We start from the raw sequence: 25,733 nt of genomic DNA on the forward strand, positions 1-25,733 counted from the left end.
CGTTAAAGCTGGGCGCTGTGCGGCTGCTGTGGGAGGATCCTCCTGCCGCTGTGCGCGGCCGCGAGCAGCCCTGCGGGCACGGCTGGGCTCTAAGGCAGGAGGGCCGAAATGCTATCTTACGGCCCTGCAGGGTGCGCGGAGAGTGGAGGTGAAGGGAGCAGCCGGAGGATCGTGGGGAACGATGGCTGGAAAGGCTTTGGCTGCTTGGCCAGGCTGTGATAAGCTCTGCAGAGAGGAAGCTGCTTGTTTTAGTGTCTCATCTGTGAGTTGTGTTGGTGCTTTCTGGCTTGGTCTCACAGGGAGGCTGCAAGGCTGACTGAGGTTAAGGAGCAAATTAAGGACACTGTTGCACTGCCTGTCATCTGCATGGGTCCACTCTTAGAGCAACTGTAACACACATCTTCTGTCCAGTACTTAGCAAATTCGTGTATCAAAAGTGGATAACAAACTTCCTAGATGCATATTTACCCTGGGCTTATAGCCTTGTCTGAGCTGTTACAGGCCATTCAATAAAATCACTACAACAAGTGTTAAACTGCCTGGCAAGGACATGGGTAGCAGCTGCATTCCCTCCGTCTGGTTCTGTTGTCCTGCTGCTGGGTGCCCTGCAGTGGAGCAGGTTGGATTCTCACACACTTCTAGCTCAGTATTTTATCCTTCTGCGCTTATTTGCTTGCAGCAGTTTTTATTGTTCACTATAAGGCTGGCGTGACAATTCTGTAAGACCATGTGAAGAATTAGTCATTGTTTTTTTTGCAACTGACAACTTTCCGTTAAGGTGAAAAAAAAAAATACTTTTCAAAAGACCAACCTCACATCCAAGAGAGCTCCTAGTTTTAAGTCACCAGTTTTAAGAATGCATTTCTAAAAAGTTATTTCCCTGTTGCTTAAGAAGCAGGGAGAACTAAACATCATTGTTTTGTGCAGAAGAAAGGAATATTGACGTTTCCATTCTCTGCTGCTGGAATGCAGAGAGCAAGTCTTAGTTGGATGGCTCAGTATGGAGGGCAGTGAGCTGCAGATACCTACCAGGGTCAGTCATGCCCTGAGCTCTGCAGACTTTTCTCTGCTGTGTGAAGGTTCCTGGTTACAAGTGGGGTAAATATGGCTCTCAAAATATTTGGGCTAGTGAGTTTTGTTTGTTGCATATCTGTTTAATGTTATTACTGCCCACAGCTTAGAAGCAGAAGGACTGACTGCACTGCTAGCACTGGAACACTTGTAGTGTCAGCATACAGCAGTAAGAGTGAAGCACCAGGTTTGTGTAGGTCAGAGAGGTGCTTTTGATGTTCCAGATTTAACAACATGTTCATGCAAGTGCCTTGTAGAGCATGTTTAGTCCTATGGCTCTGTGCCTCAGAGCTTCTTTCTGCACCACAGTAAGGACTCCTTTCTGAGCTTTTCTGCTTTGTGTGTGTTAATATGGAGAGCAGTCACTGCAGGGACTGCAGTGCCATCACTGGGCTGACGTGCTCTGGTTGGTTGAGGTTTGCATTGAGAGCTGAGGCTCAAACCCAATGTTCCATGTCTTGAAGGGGGTAGAGGGTGCTGTCCAGGCTGCTGTCCTGGAATAAAGGAAACAAAACAGAAGAACTTAGAATAGTTGAGGAAAAAAAAGGTGAACAAAAATATCTTTAAAAGATAGTTGTACCGCTCAGCTTCCTTCTGTAAAAAACCCAGTGTGCTTCTGTTGGTTCTTGTTGTTGTTTAATAGGTTTCCATGAGCCACATGACTGTAATTACGTGTGTGACCCAAGCAATGTAGGTTCCAAATTCCAACTTGAAGTAAAAATCTGATAGAGAATCTGGTGCTGAAGGCTTTCAAGGATAAAAAAAAAAAAGTAGCAATGAACTGCATGTATTTATCTAGAATATCTTTGCAGTGTTTGAGATAAAACAATAGGGCTCAAACCAGAAATACAGTCAATATGGAATAAGGTTCTTCAGAGGTACTTTAGTTTTGTTAGACCCTGTGTAAGAGAACAGCAGAGCAGGTCCAGGAAGGGCCTGAAATTTGTATCCCTCTGAAAGAAACAGAGCATGATGAGTTTGGAATTAAGGTTGGTTGGTTTGTTTGAAGATACAGAAATGTTTTTTAGAGAGTTTCACTGTGAGTCCTAAAAGACTGAATTACTTCTGGAGAAGGTCCTACAGGGAGACAGCCTTACAAAAAGCTGTTGTACCACTCACTCTCATCCCTTCAGCTCTTGTCCTTCACCTACAATTGACTGTCAGTCTCTCCTCCTTCACTTTGCATTACCTCTTCAAATTCCTTACTTTTTCTGTGCAGAACTCTGCTTTCTAAGGAGAGCTTTTCTAAGGAGCTCCTTGTGCCTGCTTCAGCCTCTCGGAAGCAAATCTTACCTACTTTGGGTTGTAGCTGGGAAGGAGGGCTCGCTGGGCTGCACTGACGTTTGTGTGCTGCATTCCTTGTGCTCTGGGATTTCACACAGCAAGCTTTGGGATGATGACAGATGGGATGGCGAGGCCTTTTGGCAGCAGGACATATGCTATGTGGGTCTTAAGATATTAAGACTTGTTCCTTTTCTTTTTTCTGTCTGCTTCCAGGCAGGAGCTACTTCCATGTGGGCTTCCTGCTGCGGGTTGCTGAATGAAGTCATGGGGACTGGAGCTGTCCGTGGCCAGCAGGCCGGCTTTGCAGGAGGCGCCGGCCCGTTCCGCTTCGCACCAAACACGGCTTTCTCATCGTGCCCATCTCCAGCTGCAGCAGCTGCTAATGTGGTTTGCAAAGCCTGTGGACTTCCCTTTTCAGTTTTTAGGAAAAAAGTGAGTCATTTCCTTTTAAATCATATTTTTTACTAATATGAACTAATCTGTAGGTATATAGGGAAACAAATATACAAATATATATAGATAGATATATATCTTTTTTTTTTTTTCCTTCCAGTAAGGGCAACTGAGTCAGATGGTCAGGGAGGGAGAAAGTGCCTCATCCCAAGGTCACAGGAAATGAACGTCAGACAGGATTAGAAGTTAAGAGATCTGACGGTCACCGACTGGTGACACATTGGATCTGAGCTGACCTGGAAATGTGCTGATCCTATTTGTAAGGTGCATGTTTTAGGTGCAGAATCTTGGCTCTTAAAACAAATCTGTGTTTGAAGATGATATCAACCATAGTGGTGGGGTATGAAATGAACGAACTACATAACAGAAAGGTTTAACCACTACCAATTTAGTATCACAACTTCTTTCTGTGAAATACTGTTTGTTTGTTAAACATGTTTAGTTCTGTTAAGTGCTGTTGTGCTCCAGTGACCTCATATCATTTGGGGCTGAGCTGGTGGCTTAATTAAGTTTCCAGGTAAATAAAATTGAGATTGTTGGTGTTACTTCTGCATATGACTGTCCATCATTATTACCTTGTCCATTTAGGCCCGCTTACTGACCTAATTCTCTGAAGCCTCTTTCCTCAGTTTTGTTCAGTTTTCCCTTTCTTTGTTGTCTTGCTCCACCTTGGCACAGCTGCAGAACTATTTGATGGGGCAGTTTTCTAGACTTAAATCCTAAAATTGATGTCAATTGTGTCAAAATCAGCGATGAAAGGCTAGCAGTAAATTATGAGGTTTGGAGAAGGGACGAGCAGGGTCGTGGGCTCACTTTCTCTGACATAACTGAGTGGTTATTTTCTCATTCTTAGCACGTGTGTTGTGACTGCAAGAAGGATTTCTGCTCGGTTTGTTCTGTCTTACAAGAGAATCTCAGAAGATGTTCTACTTGTCACTTGCTGCAAGAAACAGCATTTCAGCGGCCACAGCTGATGAGATTGAAAGTCAAGGATCTGCGTCAATACCTTGTTCTCAGAAACATATCGACAGATACTTGCAGGGAGAAAGAAGACTTGGTGGATCTCGTGCTGTGCCACCACTTAGGCTCTGAGGAGGATATGGACGCTGGTAGCTTGCCCTCATCACGCTCACAGACTTCTGGGTTTTTTACTCATCCATTTTCTATGTCTGTGTCGGTGTCGTCCCAAGGAGAACTTGCAAACAGAGGGGGAAGCACAGGAAATGGGACACCTTTACGGGTACAATAATTAACACGTGTTTTATGGTAGAGTGGCTTTTTTGTTTTTTTTCCAACTAGATAATGCATCATGCTAAACTAAAAGAAGGACCAATTGGTGCAGTTGGAGGGGCTGGAAAATGCCTTTTCTGTTTCTGATCTGGAAACAGAAGATGATTAGATGAGACTGCTAGCCTACGTGATAGGGATGACTTGAGTTGAGAATTATTAGCAGCAACTGAAACTTTAAAATGTTTGGGAGGAAGGAAAGTATTTTAGAAGAGGTTGGGGTTGTTTTAGTTTTTTTTCTTATTTGATTAGTTTCATTTTGTACACAGGGCCAAACTGAAACATCTTCTATAAATAATGATGAAGAAGAAAGTGCTGAGGAACAGGTGAGTTAGGAACTATGCAAAGAAACCTTTGCACGTGACACCACAAAGTGTTTTGATCTGTCAGCATTTAGTATCACGCTCTATTCTTTCAGAACCAGCCATTAATAACACATCTGTAAATACTTGCCCTGAAAAGGATAAAGCTTTAGCCAAACTGCTGCAGCTTAATGTAGTCTGTGATAGCATGAAAAAATCTGGTGCTTTGAACTTACCAGAACAGATAAAAACATACAGTTATGTGTTTCAGACTCCTGGATTGTCCAGAAAACGAGCAAGAGCGTCTCTATCTGATATTTCAAGTCTGGAGGACATCGAAGGCTTGAGTGTTCGGCAGCTGAAGGAGATCCTTGCGTGTAATTTTGTCAACTACTCAGGATGCTGTGAGAAATGGGAACTTGTGGAGAAAGTGAGCAGGCTGTACAGAGAGAGTGAGGAAAACCACAAAACACGTAGGTTTATATTCAATTCTTACCTTTCCTTTCTGGTTTCCAGTAGCCAGTTCTGCCAGCAGGACAACTTGGTGTGTAACTTGTTCTGCTTTTGTGGAACAACTGGCAAGTGTGGTTTCCCAGTTGGAGCTACATCTATAGAATAGCTGAATGTGGTACCATTGTGCAAATAAAGCTTTCCAGGAATTGTGCTGTTTTTTTTCAAAGAATTACTTTCCAAAGCTTGGAGAGCTCAGCTTTCACATGGAAGGTAAAATGGCATGGCTGAGAACTGGTTCTTTGGAGAATGTGAAACTTGGCACCTCCATATCCTGTACTAGATTTCACAGGGCATTAGCAAGAGAGCTTCTCTTGTAGCTGTCAACAGACCAAAGTAATTCAGGTCTTTTACTGTGGGACAGAATTAAAAGCTACAGTGGCCAAAGTCCAAGTTCAAGTGGTTTGGTCTCTCTCCATGCTTTCACGATAAGGTGTTTTTGTGGCTGCAGCTCAATGACTTGTATTCATCCAACCTCTGTGCTCAACAATTGGTGTCTTTCACTTGCGTGATTGTAGTATACGCACAGCCTGATTTCTGTTAACAAAATATTGTGGGAGAAAAGCTTCTTGATGACGCTGCTGGCCTGAAAAATTCCTGCCTGGCTCTTTATTCTTGCACCCACCAGGCAGGATGTGAGCAACAGGCAACTGCAGTGACTGGAAAGCTGCCTTAGCTCAGGGCTGCTTCACAGCCAGGTGTTGCCAGCACATAACACTGAAATAACTGGCTCAGAGGAGTCAAGCATTCTGCAGGTGCTGACCGCTCTCCGGTACTGCTGGTGAGTGTCAAAGCATGGCTCAAGGGAGACCCTCCCTTGGTGATGAAAGCAGAGCTGAAAACCTGTCTGAAATCAAGCATTGGACTTAAGATTTTCTCAGTATGGTCTGACAAAATGTACAATTATTGATAGAGGAAACCTGCACTGAAACCTGGCAGGCTTTGTTCAGTTCCACCATCCTCAGGCCTTGCTTACGCTTCGACAATTTGGTCTGCTTCATTCTGTATCTGTATCACTGTGAGAAAAGTGTTCTGCTACACAAAGTAAGTTCAGAGATGGAAAGCAACAAGCTCTGCATTTTAATTAAGTGCTTGATGACAGTAATTGAGACTGGATGCGTTCTTAGAGGTTAAGGAATATGAAATAATTCTTAGCTAGGAGTTAGAAAACAGTTGTAAGCATGGAGCAACGCAGCTTTATGCTGAAGTACCTGTTTGTATCTTTTAGCTGGTGCCAGGGTCAGGGCTGAAGCGTTTTCAGGGTCTGAACGTGTGTCCTCCCTCTCCATTGCTTTTCAGAGGGTGAGAAGGTACAGCTGAACGACAACGATGACAACTTGTGCCGGATCTGCATGGATGCAGTGATCGACTGCGTCCTGCTGGAGTGCGGCCACATGGTGACCTGCACCAAGTGCGGCAAGAGGATGAGCGAGTGCCCCATCTGCCGGCAGTACGTTGTACGGGCTGTGCATGTCTTTAAGTCTTAAATGAAGACCGAAAGCAAATTTTAGTCACCCTCTGACTACCAGGATTTCTGTGGGCAGGAGTGCTGAACCCTGGGGCGTAGATCAGATTTTTAATTCTCAAACACAACATTTTGAACATCAGGACATAGAAGTTTATGAAGACTTTTTTACAGCATACTTAATCTGGTGGTTGGGCAGGATGATGTGATGCCTGTGCGTACAGTGACAGAGCTGCCTGACTTTCCTTAAACCCACAAACTGAGTCAAACTGTTTACAGCAGTTATTGCTCTCTTCTGAAGAATATCAGCCCTAGTTATTGCATTCAGTACTCAGCAAGTGGTCACAGAAACCACCTTTGCTCAACCATATTTGTATTACGTTGTCCAGTCCTCTAGAACTTATTGAATATTCTGTTCTTATGCAATTAACAAATATAGAATGTAACTGGCACTGTTCCTGTAACAGTGTTAACAGTATAAAGACTCAAGAAAGCACTGCCATTAACTGTACCTGCACAGAAGACCTTAAGCAATCTGTTCGATGGGGATTGCTGCACTCTGAATGTCAAACAATACCCATGTATTCTCTTGGCCATTCTTTGTCACTCTGTAGGGCTCTCTCACGTGGTATCCAAATACTGCTTACTAAGTACTTTTTTTTGTTTTTAGTTTAGGAATAATTTTTTAAGAAATGAGGTACAGGAAACCATATTCTTGTGGTTCTTAATCCACTCATGCCTATTGTAACTATTAATCTAATGTGATGATTGTACTTCATGTGCCGACAACCTGATGTTACTGTGAATACTAATCAGGGTCATGAAACTACTTGCTGCTAACACGTGGAATGTATAGTACTGCTAACCTTAAGGGGGAATGGTTTTATTAAGGACAGGAAAGGAAACCTCAGCTTTAAAACCTCACACTCACCAACATTAACCAAGGCTGAGTCACTGTTACCCCTGCTTCCCGTCAGCTGCTGCATACCTGCGCTGCTGGCGGCTCAGCTTCCAGCAGGGTGTTGTCTTGGAGCAAAGACCTTCTCAGTGCCTGGGGCTGCCCATGCAGCCTTCTGAGGGAAGCTGCAAAATCACTTCAGATGTGGGGACAGGATCCCTGTGTCCAAGCACGATCATGCTGGTGCTTGACTAAGAGTAAGTTAAAAGAAAAAAAAAAAATGAGGAAAGAAAGTTCAGCTAAAGCTACATCTTCTCCTTTCAATTTCCCCCATGCTAACAAAGTAATGGAGGTAAGAAAATGATTTGCCAGGGCTTCAATGTCTGGTAATTCTTACCTCTGCTACACTGCCTGTCATTCCGGATCTCTTGTCTTTATGTGGCTGGCTTGAAAATGAGAAAGCAGCTCCTCCTCAAAACAAAATATGCAGCTTTAAGACACTGCTGACTATTTTTCAGAAGGGAGCAAACCTCTCAATGGCTTTATTTTTTAGAATATCTTTTTAATGCTACTTGATTCCCGGAGTCTCCGTTGAGTGGTAAGCTAATGAAAAAAAGTACCGTATATTACTTCCATGCTGATCGTTAGCCACACAAGCTTAATAAAGATTTGTGATGGGCTTTCACAGCCTCTGTCTCTTTCCTTAACTAGTGGGGAAGGTGGTGGGCAGCCAGCCCAAGCTTTACCCGTCTCTTACAAGCATGTGCCCAGGCAGACAGCAGCTGCAGGAAGGCACGTGCATTTCATTGCCCCTCAGTAATAACGTGCTGGGAGGCAGTGGAGAAAGCCTGCACTGAGCACTGTGAGCTACTGCCTGGAGCGTGGCAGAAATCGGGGCTTCCGCGTTACTGTTGGCTTCCATCAAGGTTGGGAACAGCCCCACAAAGCACAGAATCAAGGCATGGCTTACTGTGTTGCACACCAACACCCTTCTGCCAGGGAGATTCCTACAAGCAGGCCTCTGCTCAAAGTTCAGTGTGGGACAAGAGCAGATCACTGCCCTCACTGTGCACAACATGACAGCACGCAGCAGAGGAGGGCTGGGCTGCAGCAGGAAGCATCGCTGCTTGCAGGGCTTGTGCAGCTCCACAACTGCAGTCACTCCACACACCTCAAATCCAACCACAGCCCCCAGCTGGAACAGAAGCCCTCGTAGCCAGAATCTGTTTTTGTACAATTGTTTATACAAATTCAACAAAGGTAAAACTGCATCAGGAAGGTCTACGAAAACAACACCTTACAACAATGGCACTTATGAATGCAGAATTTTACAATCAGGAAATAACCATGTTATAAACCTTAAATGAGAACTCAACTCACACTTCAAAGAAAGAGAGACTACGTTTGACCATTTATTCTACTGCTGGACTCACTGTATAAATTAATTTTATATTGAGTACAAGAGCTCATGCTACAGAGTGAAACCCTCCTATGTGCAAAAGCTGAAATTGGAATTTTTAAAATTTTGAGAAAAAAGGTGATTTCTATACAGATAAAACTTGGCAAAGTGTTTTACTTCAACTATAATTTACACCTTATTTCCACAACATGCTTATGTCACTTCTCAAGTATACAAAGCAGGATATAAACTTCCATTAAAACATGCTTTAAGTTGAAAGTATTAACCTACTTTTCCTGACCTGGGCACGTTTGTAGATAGATACTGTCTACGAAGTATAGGTTAAGTTCTCTCCTACCATAAGTAAAGATAAAAATTGGCAATCAAAACCGAAACACTGGTAATGCATTCAAACATTGCATAAATAATTTTTAAACAATTTTTGTACAAAAATAGTTCTGCATAATGTAAGATGTAACAAAACAAAATGTGTTAAGAAGGCAGAAATGCAGTGCGTGGTCCACTTTAATGACACCAACTTTTTTTTGTTTGTTTGTTTTAAGAAATGAAAAGCAGAAATCAAATTTACACTACCAAGCACATGCTGTGGTACTTTAAATAACAGTATTCATTGGAGATCAGTCTTCTTCCGGGTGTGAACAATTATCATCAGTAACAGTCGCCTTATGAATTTGCATAAGAGCCAGTGCAGGACATCCCAGGTAGACTGAATTAGTGGCACAAGTTGAGATTCTTAACGTGGGTAGTTTCATGTTGTTCTCGACAAGAGTTGTAAAATCCCATCACGGTATTTTCCAATATTCCAAGTTCCCAATTGAAAATAAAATCCCTACATGTTCTTAGTCCCTTCCCCGCCTCGCCCCAGTATTTACATGTGTCCTTTAACTAACTCAGTTTTTGCAGAAGTTTTTCTTCCACTTGCCCAAACTGAACACTTACTGACATCTCTGCTATGAACTGCTCACAGCCTTCTTTTGTCACTTGCTTGCAGTACCTCAAGTCGATCTGGCAGATGTTTCCACAACGTTTGAAATAGGACAGGCACTGGTCAGTCACCTTATTGCAGTCTGCAAAAAAGAGAAAAGGGGACAGAAGTGAAATCAGATTTTGATCTCTGATTTGACCTCATCGGCCCTTTCCGCTCCTCCTGTGCTACGCTGACACCAGCTGCCCCAACCAGCCCGCCTGCAGCTCCCGGCTCCCCATGGCGGTTGTGTAACCGATGGGATGAGGAGGATGAGATGGGATGAGGAGGATGAGCGAGGCGACAATTCGCAGCTCCCAGGAGGGAGGGGGGGCAGCTCAGCCGGGGCAGGGCCTGGGAGAGCAGCAGCTGCAGGATCACTGACACCAGCAGCAAACAGAGTGCTGATGGGGAGTGACGCTCCCACCCTCCTCCCCTCCCCTGCGTACCTGATAAATTAATTTCTGTTAATGAATCCCGCGTGGTAGTTCCAACTGCGGTCAGCAGGTTAATAGACTGATCTGTCACGTGATTACAGTAACTAAGATTGAGTTTGGAGAGCAGAGGCATGTGCCTTATGATCAGCCGCAAAGACGCATCGGTGATATCCAGGCCGGCCAGGCGCAGCTCAACGATGTTCCGTAGTTTACTCCGGTTGTCGATCTGACCTGGAAAGCAGAAGCAGCAGCTGAGTCTCGTGCTGTGCTGCAAACATCTGCAAATCTATATGAAATGCACTGTGACACACAACACTGCTGCCCTGAGTTAACTTCAGATGTTTTTGCCTGTCTGTTGCTTTGGAGGGGACATCAGCAGGAACACTTGCCTATTTTTGATACAGGCACGTGGACAATAACCACCTCCTGATTTAAAAACAAAAGGGACGAAAGTAACTGCAGGGGCCCAGCGGAATTACAGGTCGGGAATAAGCAGTAGGCTGTGCAGTGCATGCCAGAAAGCAGATCTGATTTGCTCAAAATTTCACCTGAGCTGATATCCGGGCGAATGTGGCATGACCCACAGAACTGCTCCTTCCCTGAACTGGAAGAAAGTGTTTCCATACTCTCTAAAGTACACCCGTTGCAGCCTGAAGAGAAGAAAGTCAGACAGAAAACCAGCACAGTGGCTCAGATGACTGTTCAGCAGCCAGAGAACATCACTCATCACCCAGAAGCTTCCAGCGAGGTGCTGCACGTCACTACTTAACCGCCTCACGCGCCAGCAAAGCCCAGAACCCCACCGGTGCTGGCTGCAGGGTTTGCTGCCCATTTCCTCCATGAGGGACCAGCAGCAGAGCATGCTGCAGTGCAGATGGGACAGCCCGCGCTCCTCCCGCCGGTTACCTGGCCGGTTATCTGTGGGCGGTGACAGGAGGTCTCTCATCTGAGCGTCTTTCAGGCCTTCTGCCCACTGCACGTCCAGAGTTCGGAGTAAAGGGCAGCTGGAACTACAAAGTGCTGACACTGCTATCCATGAGCACCCTGATAACAGCAGGTCTCGAAGACCTGCAGATACAGAAGAGATTGGAGCACACGGCCCATGTGGAGAGGCACTCAGAGATCTGCTTCCATGCACAGGCTGAGCTGAGCCCAGCACTGCTCCCATACACCCCAATGTTCCGGGGCACACAGGGACCCCGGGAGCTCCCCCACCCAGCCGTCCCTCTGCCCTGCACCCAGAACCTCCATTACAGGGGGTGGGGGAACAGTTCCCCAGCATTCCCCAGCTGAACCGGTCAGCACAGGCACAGCACTTATTGGCCAACACCTGCCACAAATTAGTTTACTAGAATGCCAAGCAGTCACAACAAAACTCATTTTTTGCTCATTTTAACATGCTGATGTTCTGCTCCTACATATGTACTTCTCCTTTCAGATAGCTGGACCCCTTCACACCTTCCTCAGAGATAACAGTTTACATCTAAACTGGTTTGCTAAGATCTGGTGAAGCAGTCAAAAAGCCATCGCTTACCTGGCAGTCTGTTGATAAGCCAGCTCAGCTGCTTTTTAGATATATTTGTCCAGCTAAGATCAAGGGTTACAGGCTGTCTCCTAATAATGCCACTAAGCATAAGTGGAGTGATGGATTTACAATGGTTTAAATCTATTTTGGTCCATAATCTTTTGTCACAGCACCTACCCAAAAAGAAAAAAAGTCAACAGCACTTGAATTTGGCACTTGTTTCAATTTCTTCAAGACTTCTAAAAAGCATCACTGAACCATGGGGAAAACTACAGCATTTAACCAAAACTAGCAAAAATAAAGCAAAGTGATGCTGAGGTAAGTGCACCAACAAACAGTGTCACCTAGGTTTGGCATTTTCTGTCAAATCTATCTCACAGCGAAGTACGGAATTATTTCTACTGAATTATCAGTGTCAACAACATAGGATCCCATTTTAAGTCACCACAGCGTTTATTAAAATCTGTCTTGTAGCCTGAAAACAAGCACCTTCCTTCTTATCTTCGGAATAAAAAGAATGGTTTCATATGCTTCTTGCCCTGATTTCCGCCACACTTGCCCTATGCAAAACAAATTCTGTTCCTGTTATTCCCATTTAGCTGCCTTGTGCATTTCTGTGCTCTCTTTATGGCTCTCTAAGGGCCACAAGCAACAAATCTGAATGGGTTTGCAGTATTCTGCATTTTCTTGCATTTTGCATTAGAAAATGCCATACTTAAACAGAAAAATCATCTAACACCTTCTGTGGCACTGAGAAACCCATGGAGGAAGGGCTCCATGGGCATTGCCTTGTGCCAGATTACCAACCTTCCTCTCATTTATCCAGGTTTTGCTTGACTGCACTACCGAGGGGCCTCTGCTATGACTCGCCCATCCATGTGCACATTATGGCTGAATATGAGATGACAGCCTACAAGATACTTTGCTGTGAGTGCAATGAAACTCAGAAATCTGTCCACTAATGCTTTCTGTGGTGGTACAGTCACTGTCTGTGTCAATTTTTACGCTCTGACACTCTGAGCACAGAACAATGAAGGACTCTTCCACAAGTTCTGCTGATATGGAATCAGCAGATGGGATCGCTCTGTGTGCCCTCTGCAGGGCAACAACCAGGATGGACCTTCTGAGGAGAACACTGAGGGCACCAGGAGATCTTCACCGTATCTCAATAGAGATTTAAGAGCTGAACTGAAAAAACAACTGCATCAGCAGCAAGAGCTCCTGGGGGCACAGTGACCCAGGCTCAGCCTGACCCAGACAGAATGTTCTCATGTGTGGGAACACTGCAGTGTCTGTGGACAGAACAGGTTGCTCTGGGCAGCACAGCTGCTGCAGGCTGATGCTCATACACAGAGCTCTCATCAGAAGCGCTGGCAACTGCTGCTTGTGAGAAAGCACTAAAGACAAGCTGCTTCTTCAGACACTGCTGGGCACCCTCTCTCCTTGGGCTCAGTAGAACTCCAGGGACAACCTGCACACCTCTTTTAGTGCTCAGCCACCCACCTCCCTTCCAAGTCCATCCCCACCACACACAAGACCCAGCACAATTTCCCACCCTCCTTACCATCTGTTCCAGGTCTTGCAAACTCTCATACAGATGCACAAGTCTCTATGACTGAGGTAGCTAAAGACAGCCATCCAGACTTCCCTCTGCATCACATGGGCTGCCCCATCATCCAGGGGGAGCGAGTCCGGAGGGGGGCTGATGGGGGGCGGCCGGATGACGTGCCGCTCCATCTGAATGCATTTGGGAGGAGAGAGCGAGGGTGGGGGCCGGGCGATGCCCCGCGGTGTGCTCCGAAGGCTGGGGATGAGCGGATGCCTCAGCTCCCGGGGCGTCCCGTTCAACCCTTTGCTGAACCTATGGAGTCTCTCGCTGTTGTTCAAGGCGCGCTTGGGTTCCTCGTTTTCGCTCTCGGGTTCAGATTTGATGGGTTGGTGATTCTCATTGGCAAGGCTGTTCTCGGTTTTTTGGATCTCTTGGTTGAGCTCCTTGCTGAGCTCCTTGCTCAGTTCTTTATTGGGAAGCCGCCTTTTCCGCCTCATCTTGAACTTCTTCTTGTCCCTGGGCTCGGCCCCCTCTGTGCTGGGACCCGCGGTGGGCGAGCTGGATCGCGACTGGTCGCTGTCCTTGGAGCGAGGAGGCGCTTCCGGCAGCTCGTCCTCCGGCTCCTGTTTGAGGCGCCGCAGGGGTTTGAGCAGGGCGCTCCGCTCGTCCGAAGCCTTCCACGATCGCCGCTGAAAAGGAAGAGACAAGGGCTGACTACGGGAGCACCCAGCACGCGGCGTTACCCGGAACGCTGCTGCTCTGCGGGGCGGCGGTGCCTGGGGAACAGCTGCCTACCTGCACCGGGCCCACCCGCCCCAGCGCCAGGCTGCATCCACCAGCCAAAGGCATCGAGTTTGAGAGCCATCGCAGAGGCAGGGAGCCCAGCTACCGGCTCTCTGGACTCCAAGAGTGACAAATGCATTTATTCACCATGCATCACCTTGCAGACTTAAGAGCCTTACTCATTACACAGCAGACAGCTTCCATATAGAAGGTGAACGGCATGCTATAGACAGTTCTCCCCCAATGGGCCAGAAGAAATCAGGCTTAGGATGCATTCACTGGGCAAACTTTCAACACTGGCTGACACACATGCATGCCAAATGGCCAAAAGGTCAATTTCTGAAAGCTCCTGAGTTGCAACCACTACTCGCACTGTGGCTGCGCTTCTGCTGTGATGACACCATTCCTGCTGGATGCTCAGAGCCTCGGGACACTCTGGCTGCCCCTTTACATCCTACTGAACTCGGTTCATCTTCTCAGGCTTCCCCACCTCCAGTGCGTGCGGACGGGGATTGCCAGGTGTGACACACTGCCACGCGGATGAGCCCGCATGCTGCCACCATCTCTGATGCAAGGTGGGCTCACGGGGCTGGCAGCTCCTTCCCTGCCCTGGTTGCTGCTCGTCAAAGAGAACTGCGCTTCATTCACGTTAATCTAATCTTTTGATGCACGCCAGGGGATATGGAAGAGATGTACGGACCAAAACCAAGGAAGACTTCAAGTCTGATTTGATTGCTATACGCAAGAAAGAAGCTAGCAACTGTTAGAACGAAACAGCCTTAATAAGAAGAGATCAGGCCTGGCAAGGAAAGGTGAGCTGCTGTGAACACACCTGTTCTATCAGAATGCCCGTGCTCTGCAATAAACTAATTGGATCACATCTGTGGATGTGCTGCTACACCTCGGACTCAGCGCTGAGCAGAGAAAGCTGATCAACCCGTCCTTAAACACGTAATAAAGAAAGAGGTCACAGTAAGTTAATGACAGGTTAGAAAACGGACAGGAAAATTAGAACATCAGATTACTGTCAGCTTGCAGCATCCTCCACAGAGGGCACTGATGAGTGCGTAATTTAAAGGTATCAGTTCTGTTATTGCGGCAGATTGTGAGAGAGAAATCAATGCTTGTGCAGGGGGGGCTCCACACTGTGATGCAGACTGCTGAGGGTGTGCATGGCAGGAGCAAGATTCAGCAAGAGAGCAAAGCATCAGCACAGAAACTGAATTTTATTCCTTGGGGTCATCAAAACACAGTTTTTGATTGTATTTTAACATGGGACACCAGAAAATATAGAGCCAGACACTGCAGCTAACTCTTCTGAAGCATAATGGCTTGCACGAGAGAGCATTTTTTGAGATGTAAAGGGCATAATAAAAATGCCCGCTTTGACACAAAGATATGAATGATACACTGGCTCACCATTCAGCCCACATGAGAAGGATTAAAAGGGATGCAGAACATATCTATTATAAAGGCAAAGCACCTTCTTCCTGAAGAGTTTCTTCTTTTCCAAGTTTTAGCTGTTGGAAGAAAGAAAAAGTAAAAGCCCCAGAAGATGACATTTGTTCTGCTGTCTGTTGAAGGTCTGGTGACTCACAGTGCCTTCCTGATGCGCTGGGAGCTTTCACGGAGCAATTCAAGCCATCCATAAACACTCCAGTGAGTCCGCAGGGATGGGAAAAGGAGATCATGGCCAAGAAGCAGATATGCATAACCTGCTGTCATGAATTTTCCTCTCCACCAAAGCAACGACAATCCCTACATTCCCATACTGTGGTGTTCTGTCTGCCAAGACTCGACAGGCAGAGCAACTACCAAGTCCTAGAGAACTGCAGTGCACGCAGTACAAGAACTGCCAGCGATCCCAGTTACAAACCATCCGACGTCTACTTGTAAGAGAAGTTGGATCTAAGTCCTCAATTCTACCTCTGGAAGCAGCATTTCTCTATATCTTAAGTAGAATATTCTGTAATCCACACGGCAATTCAGAGTGTCTCTGCCTGGTCCGAGAGCTCTGACTTTTAAATTCAGGGAAAAGCTGCTACAGTGCTGCTGTGAGCAGCTCCTCCTCTCTGCAGGCTACAGGAGGTGTCATTCCTAAAGGTCCTCTGATCAGTTCTACACACTGTACATCTGTGAATCAGCCACAAAACAAGCTGCCACACGCCACCAAGTGGCAACAGATGAAAAGGCTTCCATAAAAAGTGATTTTCACTTTGTTCCTACTCCAAGCATCTTGCAGTGACTTTTTAGTTAAAGTGGGTTTTCCAGTATTTTGAACAAACCAACAGCCACAGCCCAGTGTTGTCAGCCTCTGAATGTCAACCCGAGCTTCACCGTTCAAACTACTGTCCTGTTAGACAAGCAGTTTTCAGGAAGGGAGGTAAAACATCGCAGTTTCTTTTGTAGCAATCTGGGATTTCAAGACGAGGTACAAGCCAGAAGGCAAGAGACATCAGCCCCAACCAGCCCACGCGCATCTGCGTACGTACATAAGGGTTTGTCATACCCGTTTTCTCATAGAGGGTTCCTGGGGTTTCTCAAATTTCCTTTTCCTCCGCAGATGTACTTCGTCTGACTTTCTCCTCAGAATTGAGTCAACTTGAGGCTTTTTGGAATGTTCCTCAGATTTCCGCCTGGGAGTTTCTTCACAGTCCCCTTTCCGTTTTGCAGCATCTGTTACTTCCTTATTGTCTCTGTTCATTTTCTGTTCCTTCAGCAATGAGCCTGGGAGATTTGATGCGTATTTGAATCCTGGTCCGCGCTTTTGCTTGTACGCCAAAGAGACACAAAACACAAACAAACTTTATATCTTATGCCTTTCTCAGCTATTATGTATGTTGCCTCCAGCACTGGTGGGTTGATCACTTTGTAACAGATAAAATCATTAACAAGGAGTTACAGTAGAAGCAGTTTCAACCTTTAAGGAGTTTTTATGCACACTTGCAGCCTCTCGCTTTACAAAAAAAAAAAAAAAAAGCTTCCCTAATTCCAATAGACACTTCAGGTTTCGCATGACTTTTTTTCTTTTCTTTTTACACAATCCAAAGAAGTATCTTAGAATTTAGCATGCAGCAATGCACAGAACTAACCTAAACACTCTCCAGGTTTTGGGTGAAGTGTTAGTGCATGGAAGAAAAATAAAAAGATGATTAGGGAACAGAAAGCCAACAGCTTATTTCCTTTGACTCAACTGAATTGAACACAAAGACAAAAGCGGTACTGGGCAAAATTATACCTACAAGCCAGAGGGAACGTTTGAGATCTTGTATTTCATTCCAGCACCACTTATCCCCATTAAACTCACTTTTCCAGTTTTCCCTGCATGGTTGCACTTTGGACACTCCCAGCAGTTCGGCAGCTCGTCGTTAACCACACCATCTGATTCCTTCACCTGGTGAAAGAGAGGCACAACTCAATTCACAGGCAAGCTCAAAGAAGCCGCAGAAGTCTACAGGTAGACCACTCAGAGGCATTTCTCACAGCTCTTCGTTTTCTCTGATCGATTGCTGCCCTCCCAAGAGCCCCAGGAAAGAAACCCGGCTCCCTGCAGGAGCTGAGCACACCCCACAGGATCACCCTCAATATAACATCCATGGGAGGAATGCGTGGTGGCCAACCTGGTACTTGATAAAGGCTTTGGGTCTGGGCTTTGTGTGAAGGTCAGGGACAATCCCAATTACTGCAGGGCACATTCTGCTCTTACAAAAATAATAAGGAAAGAAGCCACCCGCCATCCCGACTGTAATCATGCCATCTCCAAACGTCCTCCCACACCCCTGATCTGAAAAGCCATTTCCCCCCCCCGAAGTGAGGCACAGCCTGCTCCCTCAATAGGAAGGGATTTTTCCCATACACACATAATACATTAATACTGTTGGGCATTTTTAGAAGCAGAGCACCCTGCACTGTAATCAAGTGTTCCTTAAAATATTTTTCTTTACAGCTCAGAGTGAGCAGCCCCATGTGCACAGCCCCCAGGCTCACGTGCCAGCAGAATGCTGGGTGCCAAGCCAGCTGGAGAACAGCAAACTTCTATTCAGAGGTCCAGACAAACAAAAACATTCTCAGGGCTTCTGACACCCACAGCTAGCGTAAGGAAGAGAAGTGCTTACTGCTTTCCTGCCTCTGAGAGACTGTGACATTCTGCTCTTTGAAAGAGAAAAAAGCACATTTGGTGTTGTCACATCACAACAACAGCACAGCCCTGCCCCACACAGCTCCTGCTTCCTGAACTTCTGCAGAGGAGCCCTCATTACATTCCAGACAGGATAAAGGTGTTTCTGAAAAGCAGTTTCTGTGAATGAAGCCGAGGAGGAACAGTAGAGCTAAGCTAAAAAGCAGCCTCCACACAAACACATAAGCTCACTGATGGCACGTTCATATCTTTAGGATTAGTTACGTGGTGTTCAAGAGGTGTCTGGATGAGGTGCTACGAGATATGGTTCAGCAGCTTAGTGGGTAGTAATGATGATAGGAGGACGGTTGGACTAGATGATCTTGCAGAATCACAAGGTTGGAAAGAACCTATGATTCTAGATTTAGGCAAAAGCCTCAAGGAAAAAAGAAAACATTTTATTACTGTAGTAGCACTGTTCTGCTGTCTGCAGTCAAGACGAACAGCTGGGCATTGGCATCAGCAGTACAGTAGCAGGAGCCTGCTGCTGGAACAGGCAAGGGCAGAGCTCTGCAGATTTTTCTTGTTTCTGAAGCATTTCCTCCTCCCAGCTCAGTGAAAACGTGTGAGCTGTGCAGGAGCAAGCCCTGGGATTTAGAGAACTGCTTCCTCCAGAACTGAGCCAGACAGCAGCCATTCGAGTTTCACCATCCAGCAGGAGTGATGACATGTCAGCCTCTCTCAGCAAGTCTTTCGGAGTTAATAAATGAGTAAATGAAGTGGGCAGAATTTAAATACTGGTTTTATCACAACTGTGTGCCTTTGAACCTTCTTTCCCATGGTAGGTGTAAGATACTCCAGGAGCTGTTGTATACATCTCTGCCTCAGGGGAACAATTCCTGGCGCAAGCCCAAGTTGGGAACAAGTTATTTCCCGCACTGAATACAGAACAAATGCTACCAAAGGGAAAGCATTACAGCTCCATCCCTTCTGAGGAGTTTAAGGAACTGAACAGATGTGAGGAACTGTAAGCAAACTAATTAGACACAAACAAACCTGCCACTGAATCCGTCCCAAGCCTTCTAGGCTGGGTGGGAGCCAGTTCTGCATGTTTGCTACCAGCAGCAGGTGGGTGTCTGAGCCACGGCAGGAGGCACCTCCACTGCATGCCTGCAGCACCGGCAACCATTCACAGCCTGAACACAAGACTGTGAGTCAGAGAATGCAGAGACCCCAGGAGCCAACCTGCTATCAGCAGGTGAGAGCTGTGAGTCCTGACAGTACAGAGGCTGAAGTAATGCAGGTAGAAACACACCTGGTCTGAAGACACTGGCAAAAAGCATCTGTGCTGGAGGAGGACTTTGTTTTCTCAGTTATTTATTCCTGCTGTTCTGTCAATGCACCTAGAATACTCCCTCATCTCTATCAGTCTCAGTGTAAGAACAGGAACCAAAGAACCAAAGAACAGGATTCTTATGAAGAAAAGTTCTTCTTAAGGAAACTGCATCAGATCCTGCACTTGGTCACCTGTGCTACTAAGAATCTGACTCACAGCAAGAAAAATCCATCAATACTGGTTCAATTAAAATGCCCTGCAACAGTAAAAGACAATATCCTTCTAAAATCTCAGCAGCTCTCTCTGGAAGCAATACTGGGCTTATGAAAGGCTTGCCAAGATGATTTTCTCAAGGAATAATTCTGAAGAAAGAAGCTGGACAGTCAGCCCTTAACAGTGTCATTCAAGACTCCAATAAAGCCAGCTCAGCTCTTAAGCAATGGCAAAGGACAGACCTATCAGATGCCCTACAAGGTCATCATCTGCTGTTTCATGGAGAAAACTCACTGACCACAAACAGATAAAGTCAAACTGTGAAGTTGGAAGAGGATGAGCTCCAAACCAGATACATGCTGTCCTGCAGTGCCCAAGAGCACACGTGCCAGATGCCTGCTGGAGACGAAGCCATGGCTGACATGTGGTGCTGCCTGAGCAAGACAGGATGGGACCTCCTCTTGGTGCACAACCCTGGGCCGCATCTGTTTCCAAAGGTGCTTTCCATGCAGACTGAGGGCTGAGCCCATGCCAAGGCTCAAGCACCTCATAAATAGGGCATCCCTTTGTCCCACAGAGAACTATAGAGCCTGGGAATAAGGAGCAACGAGAGAACCAAGGAAGAGATTCTGTTCTTCTTTTGTGCTTCTCCACTCGGTCTCCTCTCATCTTCTAAAATGATGATTCTGAAATCCTCCTGCCCTTTTGTTTTTGTAAATAATCAATAGTTATCCACCCATTCCGGCTCAGCAAATGCACTGAGAAACTGAAGTAAAAGACGCACGCAGCACACTGCTAATCTCCCACTGTTTAACTTTCAGAAATACCTCAAGCAACTTTGTGCTCCTAATCACCAAAACAGTACTCAGAACATCTTTTATAAGCATAAAAGAACAAACAGCCCCTGCCTGATTTCACAGGTCTGACCCACATCCTGTGCAAATGGTCCCAGACGTGGGACAGTGAGAGGAAGCCATACTTCAACTGCCACCAAACAGTGACCCTGTCCTCAGGACCTGGATACGAGGCATTGCTGGCACTGCCAGAAAGGAAGGGGAGTGCAGGGCACTTGGGGGAAGGAACAGAAGAGCAGCAGCTGCAAGACAGAACCGAGGTTCCTCTGGAAATGAGCTGCTCTTTCCCTTGCTTCTTCAGCCCCCGAAGCCTTACTCTATGCAGAGCCAAGCACACCAAGCTCCTGATCAGAGCCCATTTGTGGTAGGAGCTGCAGATACCCCACTCTTCAGGGCAGTTGCCAGCTACCTGCTTTCTGCTTCAGCAAGTGACACACATCGCTCGGTGCAACATGGCGTACAGCACAGAAGCAGTGAAAGGCCGGGACAGCATCACCCCAGGCCTGCACAAGGAACATATCTCCATGCCCAGAGGGACCAAGGGCTGCTTTCTGGGGCATGGTACGTCAGAATACATTTGCTATGGCAATTCACTTTAACCATAAACAAATCAGCAACAGAGAACAGCTGAGCAGCCAAGACACAACCAGCTTTGGAGAAAGTAGGCTTCTAAGTGCTCAGACACAGGGATGTGCCCAAAAATACACTTCTGTTACCAAGAGAATAGTTGTTCACAATACTCCACTCGGCCTGAAACTTGCTCAGTTTGCTCTCTAGAGCTGCAGTCTTCCTACTGCAATGTCTGCTCCCATCCTTAAAGCCAGCTGCCACTAAAAGGCATATCTGTGCCTGGACAAACACAAACAGCAAACCACTTATTTGTACTCTGCTGATACAGGGCTGCAGATAACTCTTCCAAAGCTACAGGTAGATTTTTCTGTCCTCTGGAGCTTGCCAACTGAGACGCCTTACTTCCTTACACTTCCTTAGACAAGAAGCAATAAATAAATGAAATAAACCACAAACATACGCCCACACATTGCTGCCTTGCTTTGAGCATGATGGTCACATTAGAAGAGAGGACCCTCCTTCAGACAGGGCCATTCACACCGCAGCTATCCATCCTGTTTCTCACACCAACTCTGGCTTCATGTAGTTCCCAAAGGCAAAAATGTGAAAATTTCTTTCTGAAAATTTCTGTGCCCTACTTCTACATTCAAGTAGTATCTTTTTGTGTGTTTGTTTCCAACAGGTATTACATCCTTTCACTCACCTTAAGGCATCCTGGGTGTATTATTTCATTACAAATGGAGCATTCCATTAGCATGAGATTAAACTTGCTCTCCTCCTCTTCCACAGTGTCCTCTTTCCCAGCTTCTCCACACACCAGACATACAGCAGTATGAGGCAACACCGGCTGTTTACACATATCAGAAGGAAGTCTTGATCAGGGCACATAAGACACATGGGAACAGAAGAATTCAAAATGCATTTACAGTATTTTCATTCCAAAAGAGAAGATAAACAGGGCTTAATTGTGCAAACTGCTGAAGGCTCCATCCCAGCAGATCAACAAAGGCGAGAAAAACTGGTAACAACTGGGGCTGGATACTCAGAGAAAGCATCACAGGACACGTTCAGGGAATGAAAGTGCCCTTCCTGCAGCAGCATAAACCCATGGGGAATTGCAAGGATGAAAATGACTTTTTTTTTTTTTCCAAGGTGTCTTTAATCTGTGAGCTGACAGACATTGGCACAAAAGTCACTTTTACTACAGTACAATGGGAGGGGAAAGAAGCAACCTAGAACATCACTATTCACATCCACTAAGCTTCACAATCTAACAATTTGGCAGCTCCCCTGTTTTACAAGCAGGGCAGACAGATGTTATGGGACCCATCCAGCCCTCATGGCAAGACTACAACAGGAATAAGAACAGACCTTTTGTCGACTGACAGTCTATTATAGGAGGCCCTGGTCCTAATGAGAGCAGTGCAAAAAGCACTGCACAGACACTTAAAAAGAGGATTTGTCTTCCCAAAGTGTCACAACTGCAGTTATTTTCTGTCCTTTGCTGAGGGAGAAAGGGAATGGCAGCATCTCATATATCCATCACCTATATCAAAGCACTGAATGCCAGTCTAATTAAAAAGCTACCTTAGTGATAATGGGGAACATACTTCTAGTTTGCCACAGTAAGGTACAAGTCTTATTGTAAGAAGTAAAAGGAAGATCCTCACAAGAATCTGGCCATAATGTGAATTATACTGATAAGGTTGCAACTCCTTAACTATCAAGTAGCCAGATGCACAGGTGTGGCTTTTCACGGCAAGGATCTCTCACTGAAGGAGTGAATAAAGTCTGCAAGTGAAACACTGCACACTGAATCAAATTTATGTAGCAACAATTCACCCTTCAGGAAGTTTCAGACAGAGAAAAGGTAACCATGCTAAGCCACCACAGAGCACAGTGTGCTGCCCCAAGTCCCAGCATCAGACACAAGCTATGGCAATACTTTCTGCTTTCTCATGTCAGTACTTACCCAATGCTCCATTTTAACAGCATTCAGCAAATGCTATTAAATCCCCAACCTTCCTCCACGCACGCAGTAGGAATCCCCAGGATTCCATTCCACTGGCAGGTAAAGCAGAACAAAGCCAAGGCATCCAGAGCTGGGATAGCTCTGTCCACTTGTTCTGTCCGATCTCCCACAAGACAACTATCTACATCTGCACACAGGGAACAAACATCCCAGCAACAGCACGATTAGTCTTGCTGGAAGCAAGGGTGTGTAGGGAATCTCTTTGTGCCCCAATTAGCTGTGTCCCACTGACAGACTGGAGCAGCAGCTCTGCTATGATAGCCTGGCCTCCCAGCAGAGCCCCCACACTCTCTTCAGACAGCCTCAAGTGTCCCAGGCACTCCTGCTTCCCTTCTTGATTCAAGAGGGAAGTGATGCAGAGGAGTTTCCTGTTCTCTGAATGGCAGTACAGGCTCTCTTAAAGCTTTGGAGTTTAATGACAGTCTGTGTCTAGTTAATATTGTCAATGTTATTAACCAGAGGAAAGCACAATCCCACAGCTGTGGAGATCATTACTTCCACAGAGCCTTGCTTTGGTGGCTTCTTTTAGCTGGAAGCTGTTGGATGGGTACCACAATGTATTACTACTATGATTATTAGACAACATAATGAACAAGAGTAAAGACAACAGGATTGCTCATAGAAATTTAAGGTGCTGTACTGTACAACAGTTCAACTTGTTATTTTTCTACCCTTTTGCTGTTCTAAGAAAGTCTGCAACATTCCCACTGTTCCTCCAAGGAGGACTCACAAAGAACAGAGAGACCTCCTGAGTACATGCAAGGGTGGGACAAAGAATCAAAGTACCCTGGCTACTAAGTTCTGTACTGCAAACACAACTCCTGGAAATAATATGGCAGATTTCAAGCAAAAAAAAAAAAAATCTTTTCATAAGGAGAGGAAGATGAGAACCAAGTTCATCTCCTCCAAAAAGCTCAGCATGCGTATGAAGATTCAAACACCTTCCTATGAAAGCTTCCTTCATCAGTCAGGACAAGGCAGTGTGCTGCAACCCTAACATAATCTCCCAACTAAAAAGGCAGCACGATTTCACTATTTCTTCCCCTGGAGAATAATAAATTCTTCATCCACGCTGTTCAATTCATGCCACACTCCAGGAAATCAAGTGTTCAAAGAAAAGACACTTGAGCTGCAAAAGCACTCTGTGGAAAGGTAGATATTCTGTGTACTTTACTAAAAGATCCAGGAGAGCCAAATCCAATCCTCTATCAAGAGCACTGCATGGCTTGGCACAGGACATGGTGTGAGTAACCAGGAGTACCTACTGGAAACTCTAAGTGCTTACCAGTCTTTAAAACCCGACCCAAGCCATTTACTGCCACCATTTCAGTTTCTTCAGCAGAATTAAATAAAAAAAATGTAAGTGAAAGGAACCGTAACAAGACTAAATGGAGAGAAATCAGCATAGTTTGCATAGCATTTCAGTTATGAATACACAACATTCCTTTCCTTAAAAACAAACAAAAAACCACCTCCAACAACACTACAAATAAGACCTTTCTGAAGAATTAAGGGAAAAGCTAATGTCAATTTTTCCCCTTGCCTGAGACCACTGTGGACAAAAAGCCTGAGGAGAAACTCAGTGAGAGTCAATACGAAAGCAATGATTCAGAACTTCATGGAAGACTAATCTGTCAATATGTGTTAAATACAAAGCTCTCTCTTATGACTCGAGAATCTTCTGAGCGATATATCACAGCAGCTCAGGAAACTGTCTCTGACTACCTGCTTGCCCTGTTCTGACGCTCAGCATCTCCCAGCAGCCCCATCCAGCCCCTGAGGGAGAAAGGATGCTGGACTACATGGCTCTCGGGCACTTCTCCATCGAAACCCTCATGTATACGTAGGTACATGGAAATGAATTGAAATTCACATCCCAAGTAGCCCGTGGCCACCAATGACAAAGTCTTGTAGGATGCCAGTCAAAGATTTCTCCATATCTTAAAGGAGTTAAGCAGCTAAGATGGTAAAGACCATTGCAAGGCACTGCAAGAATCTCAGAGGCCCAAACCAAAAAGGCCTCTTCTTTTAATGAGAGCTTCACACACCTCCCCTCCTCCCCTAAATCCCAGAATCTCAGAGCGAATGAGTGCCAATGTCTGGTTTACTGATTATAATCACATCAACCTTCCATATTACTGAGAATGGAAGCCATGTAAGTACGTTTTAGGAGTGCTCTGGTTTGAAACTTTGGGATAAGTCAAAAGTGATGGGAAGAAGAAATCATCTGAACTGTAGGGGTGCAAATTACATTGTTTTACCCCACGCACTTCAGAAACTTCACAGTAAAGAGTTCTCAGTTCCACACCTTGTCACCAGATGCCAACACAAGAAAGAAATCTCCAGAAGAACTGTAGCAAGAGGTTTACTTACTGCGATACACTGCCTCATAATGCAGGACTGTTTCATCCTGCCAGGCCCCCCAAACTTCTTCATGTCTTTGCAGAAGTGACACTCGCCACACTCTGTCCGCAGGCACGCCTCGCACTTGCGGCATCGCGTCCTCCTCCGGCGTGCCCCGGCCGTGCTCCGGTTAGCTGCGAGCTTCACCGCAGAGGCAGCGCCCAGCTTCCCTTTGGGCCGTCCGACCGCCCTGTTCTGAAAAAGCCAGACACACGAGGTTAACTCGCATCCCACTTACCATCTAAACAACAGAAATTCCT

The 25,733-nt window shown here is 45.9% G+C and overlaps 2 protein-coding genes across 14 annotated transcripts in view; one reads left to right on the plus strand and one right to left on the minus strand.

Moving 5' to 3' along the window:
- The first annotated feature begins 41 nt into the window (after window positions 1-41).
- RNF34 (ring finger protein 34) lies at window positions 42-7,957 on the plus strand. 2 transcript variants are annotated; one of them, XM_003210919.4, is made up of 6 exons: window positions 47-262; window positions 2,569-2,787; window positions 3,662-4,048; window positions 4,365-4,421; window positions 4,669-4,870; window positions 6,207-7,957. In XM_003210919.4, exons 1-6 carry the CDS (start codon window positions 182-184, stop codon window positions 6,392-6,394), a joined length of 1,134 nt encoding a protein of 377 aa, XP_003210967.2. In that variant the 5' UTR covers window positions 47-181; the 3' UTR covers window positions 6,395-7,957. The 2 variants fall into 2 exon arrangements, with proteins under 2 accessions (XP_010718417.1, XP_003210967.2); XM_010720115.3 differs by lacking the exon at window positions 4,365-4,421 and having other exon boundaries at window positions 42-262.
- Window positions 7,958-8,507: 550 nt separating this feature from the next.
- KDM2B (lysine demethylase 2B) overlaps window positions 8,508-25,733 on the minus strand; it is a 102,921-nt gene continuing 85,695 nt past the window's right edge. For 8 of the 12 annotated variants that reach the window (XM_019621024.2, XM_019621023.2, XM_019621026.2 and 5 more), the window contains 10 exons: window positions 25,444-25,668; window positions 21,742-21,885; window positions 17,256-17,342; window positions 16,458-16,727; window positions 13,181-13,854; window positions 11,626-11,789; window positions 10,998-11,159; window positions 10,640-10,741; window positions 10,104-10,322; window positions 8,508-9,757 (listed from right to left, as the gene is read on the minus strand). In XM_019621024.2, the coding sequence (XP_019476569.1) occupies window positions 9,576-9,757; window positions 10,104-10,322; window positions 10,640-10,741; window positions 10,998-11,159; window positions 11,626-11,789; window positions 13,181-13,854; window positions 16,458-16,727; window positions 17,256-17,342; window positions 21,742-21,885; window positions 25,444-25,668 (2,229 nt within the window). In that variant the 3' untranslated portion in view covers window positions 8,508-9,575. The remainder of the gene's footprint in view (window positions 9,758-10,103; window positions 10,323-10,639; window positions 10,742-10,997; window positions 11,160-11,625; window positions 11,790-13,180; window positions 13,855-16,457; window positions 16,728-17,255; window positions 17,343-21,741; window positions 21,886-25,443; window positions 25,669-25,733) is intronic. The other 4 variants (XM_010720116.3, XM_010720120.3, XM_010720121.3 and 1 more) reach the window with 4 other exon arrangements.

This window comes from Meleagris gallopavo, chromosome 17 (assembly GCF_000146605.3).
Source record: "Meleagris gallopavo isolate NT-WF06-2002-E0010 breed Aviagen turkey brand Nicholas breeding stock chromosome 17, Turkey_5.1, whole genome shotgun sequence".
Taxonomy (NCBI): Eukaryota; Metazoa; Chordata; class Aves; order Galliformes; family Phasianidae; genus Meleagris; species Meleagris gallopavo.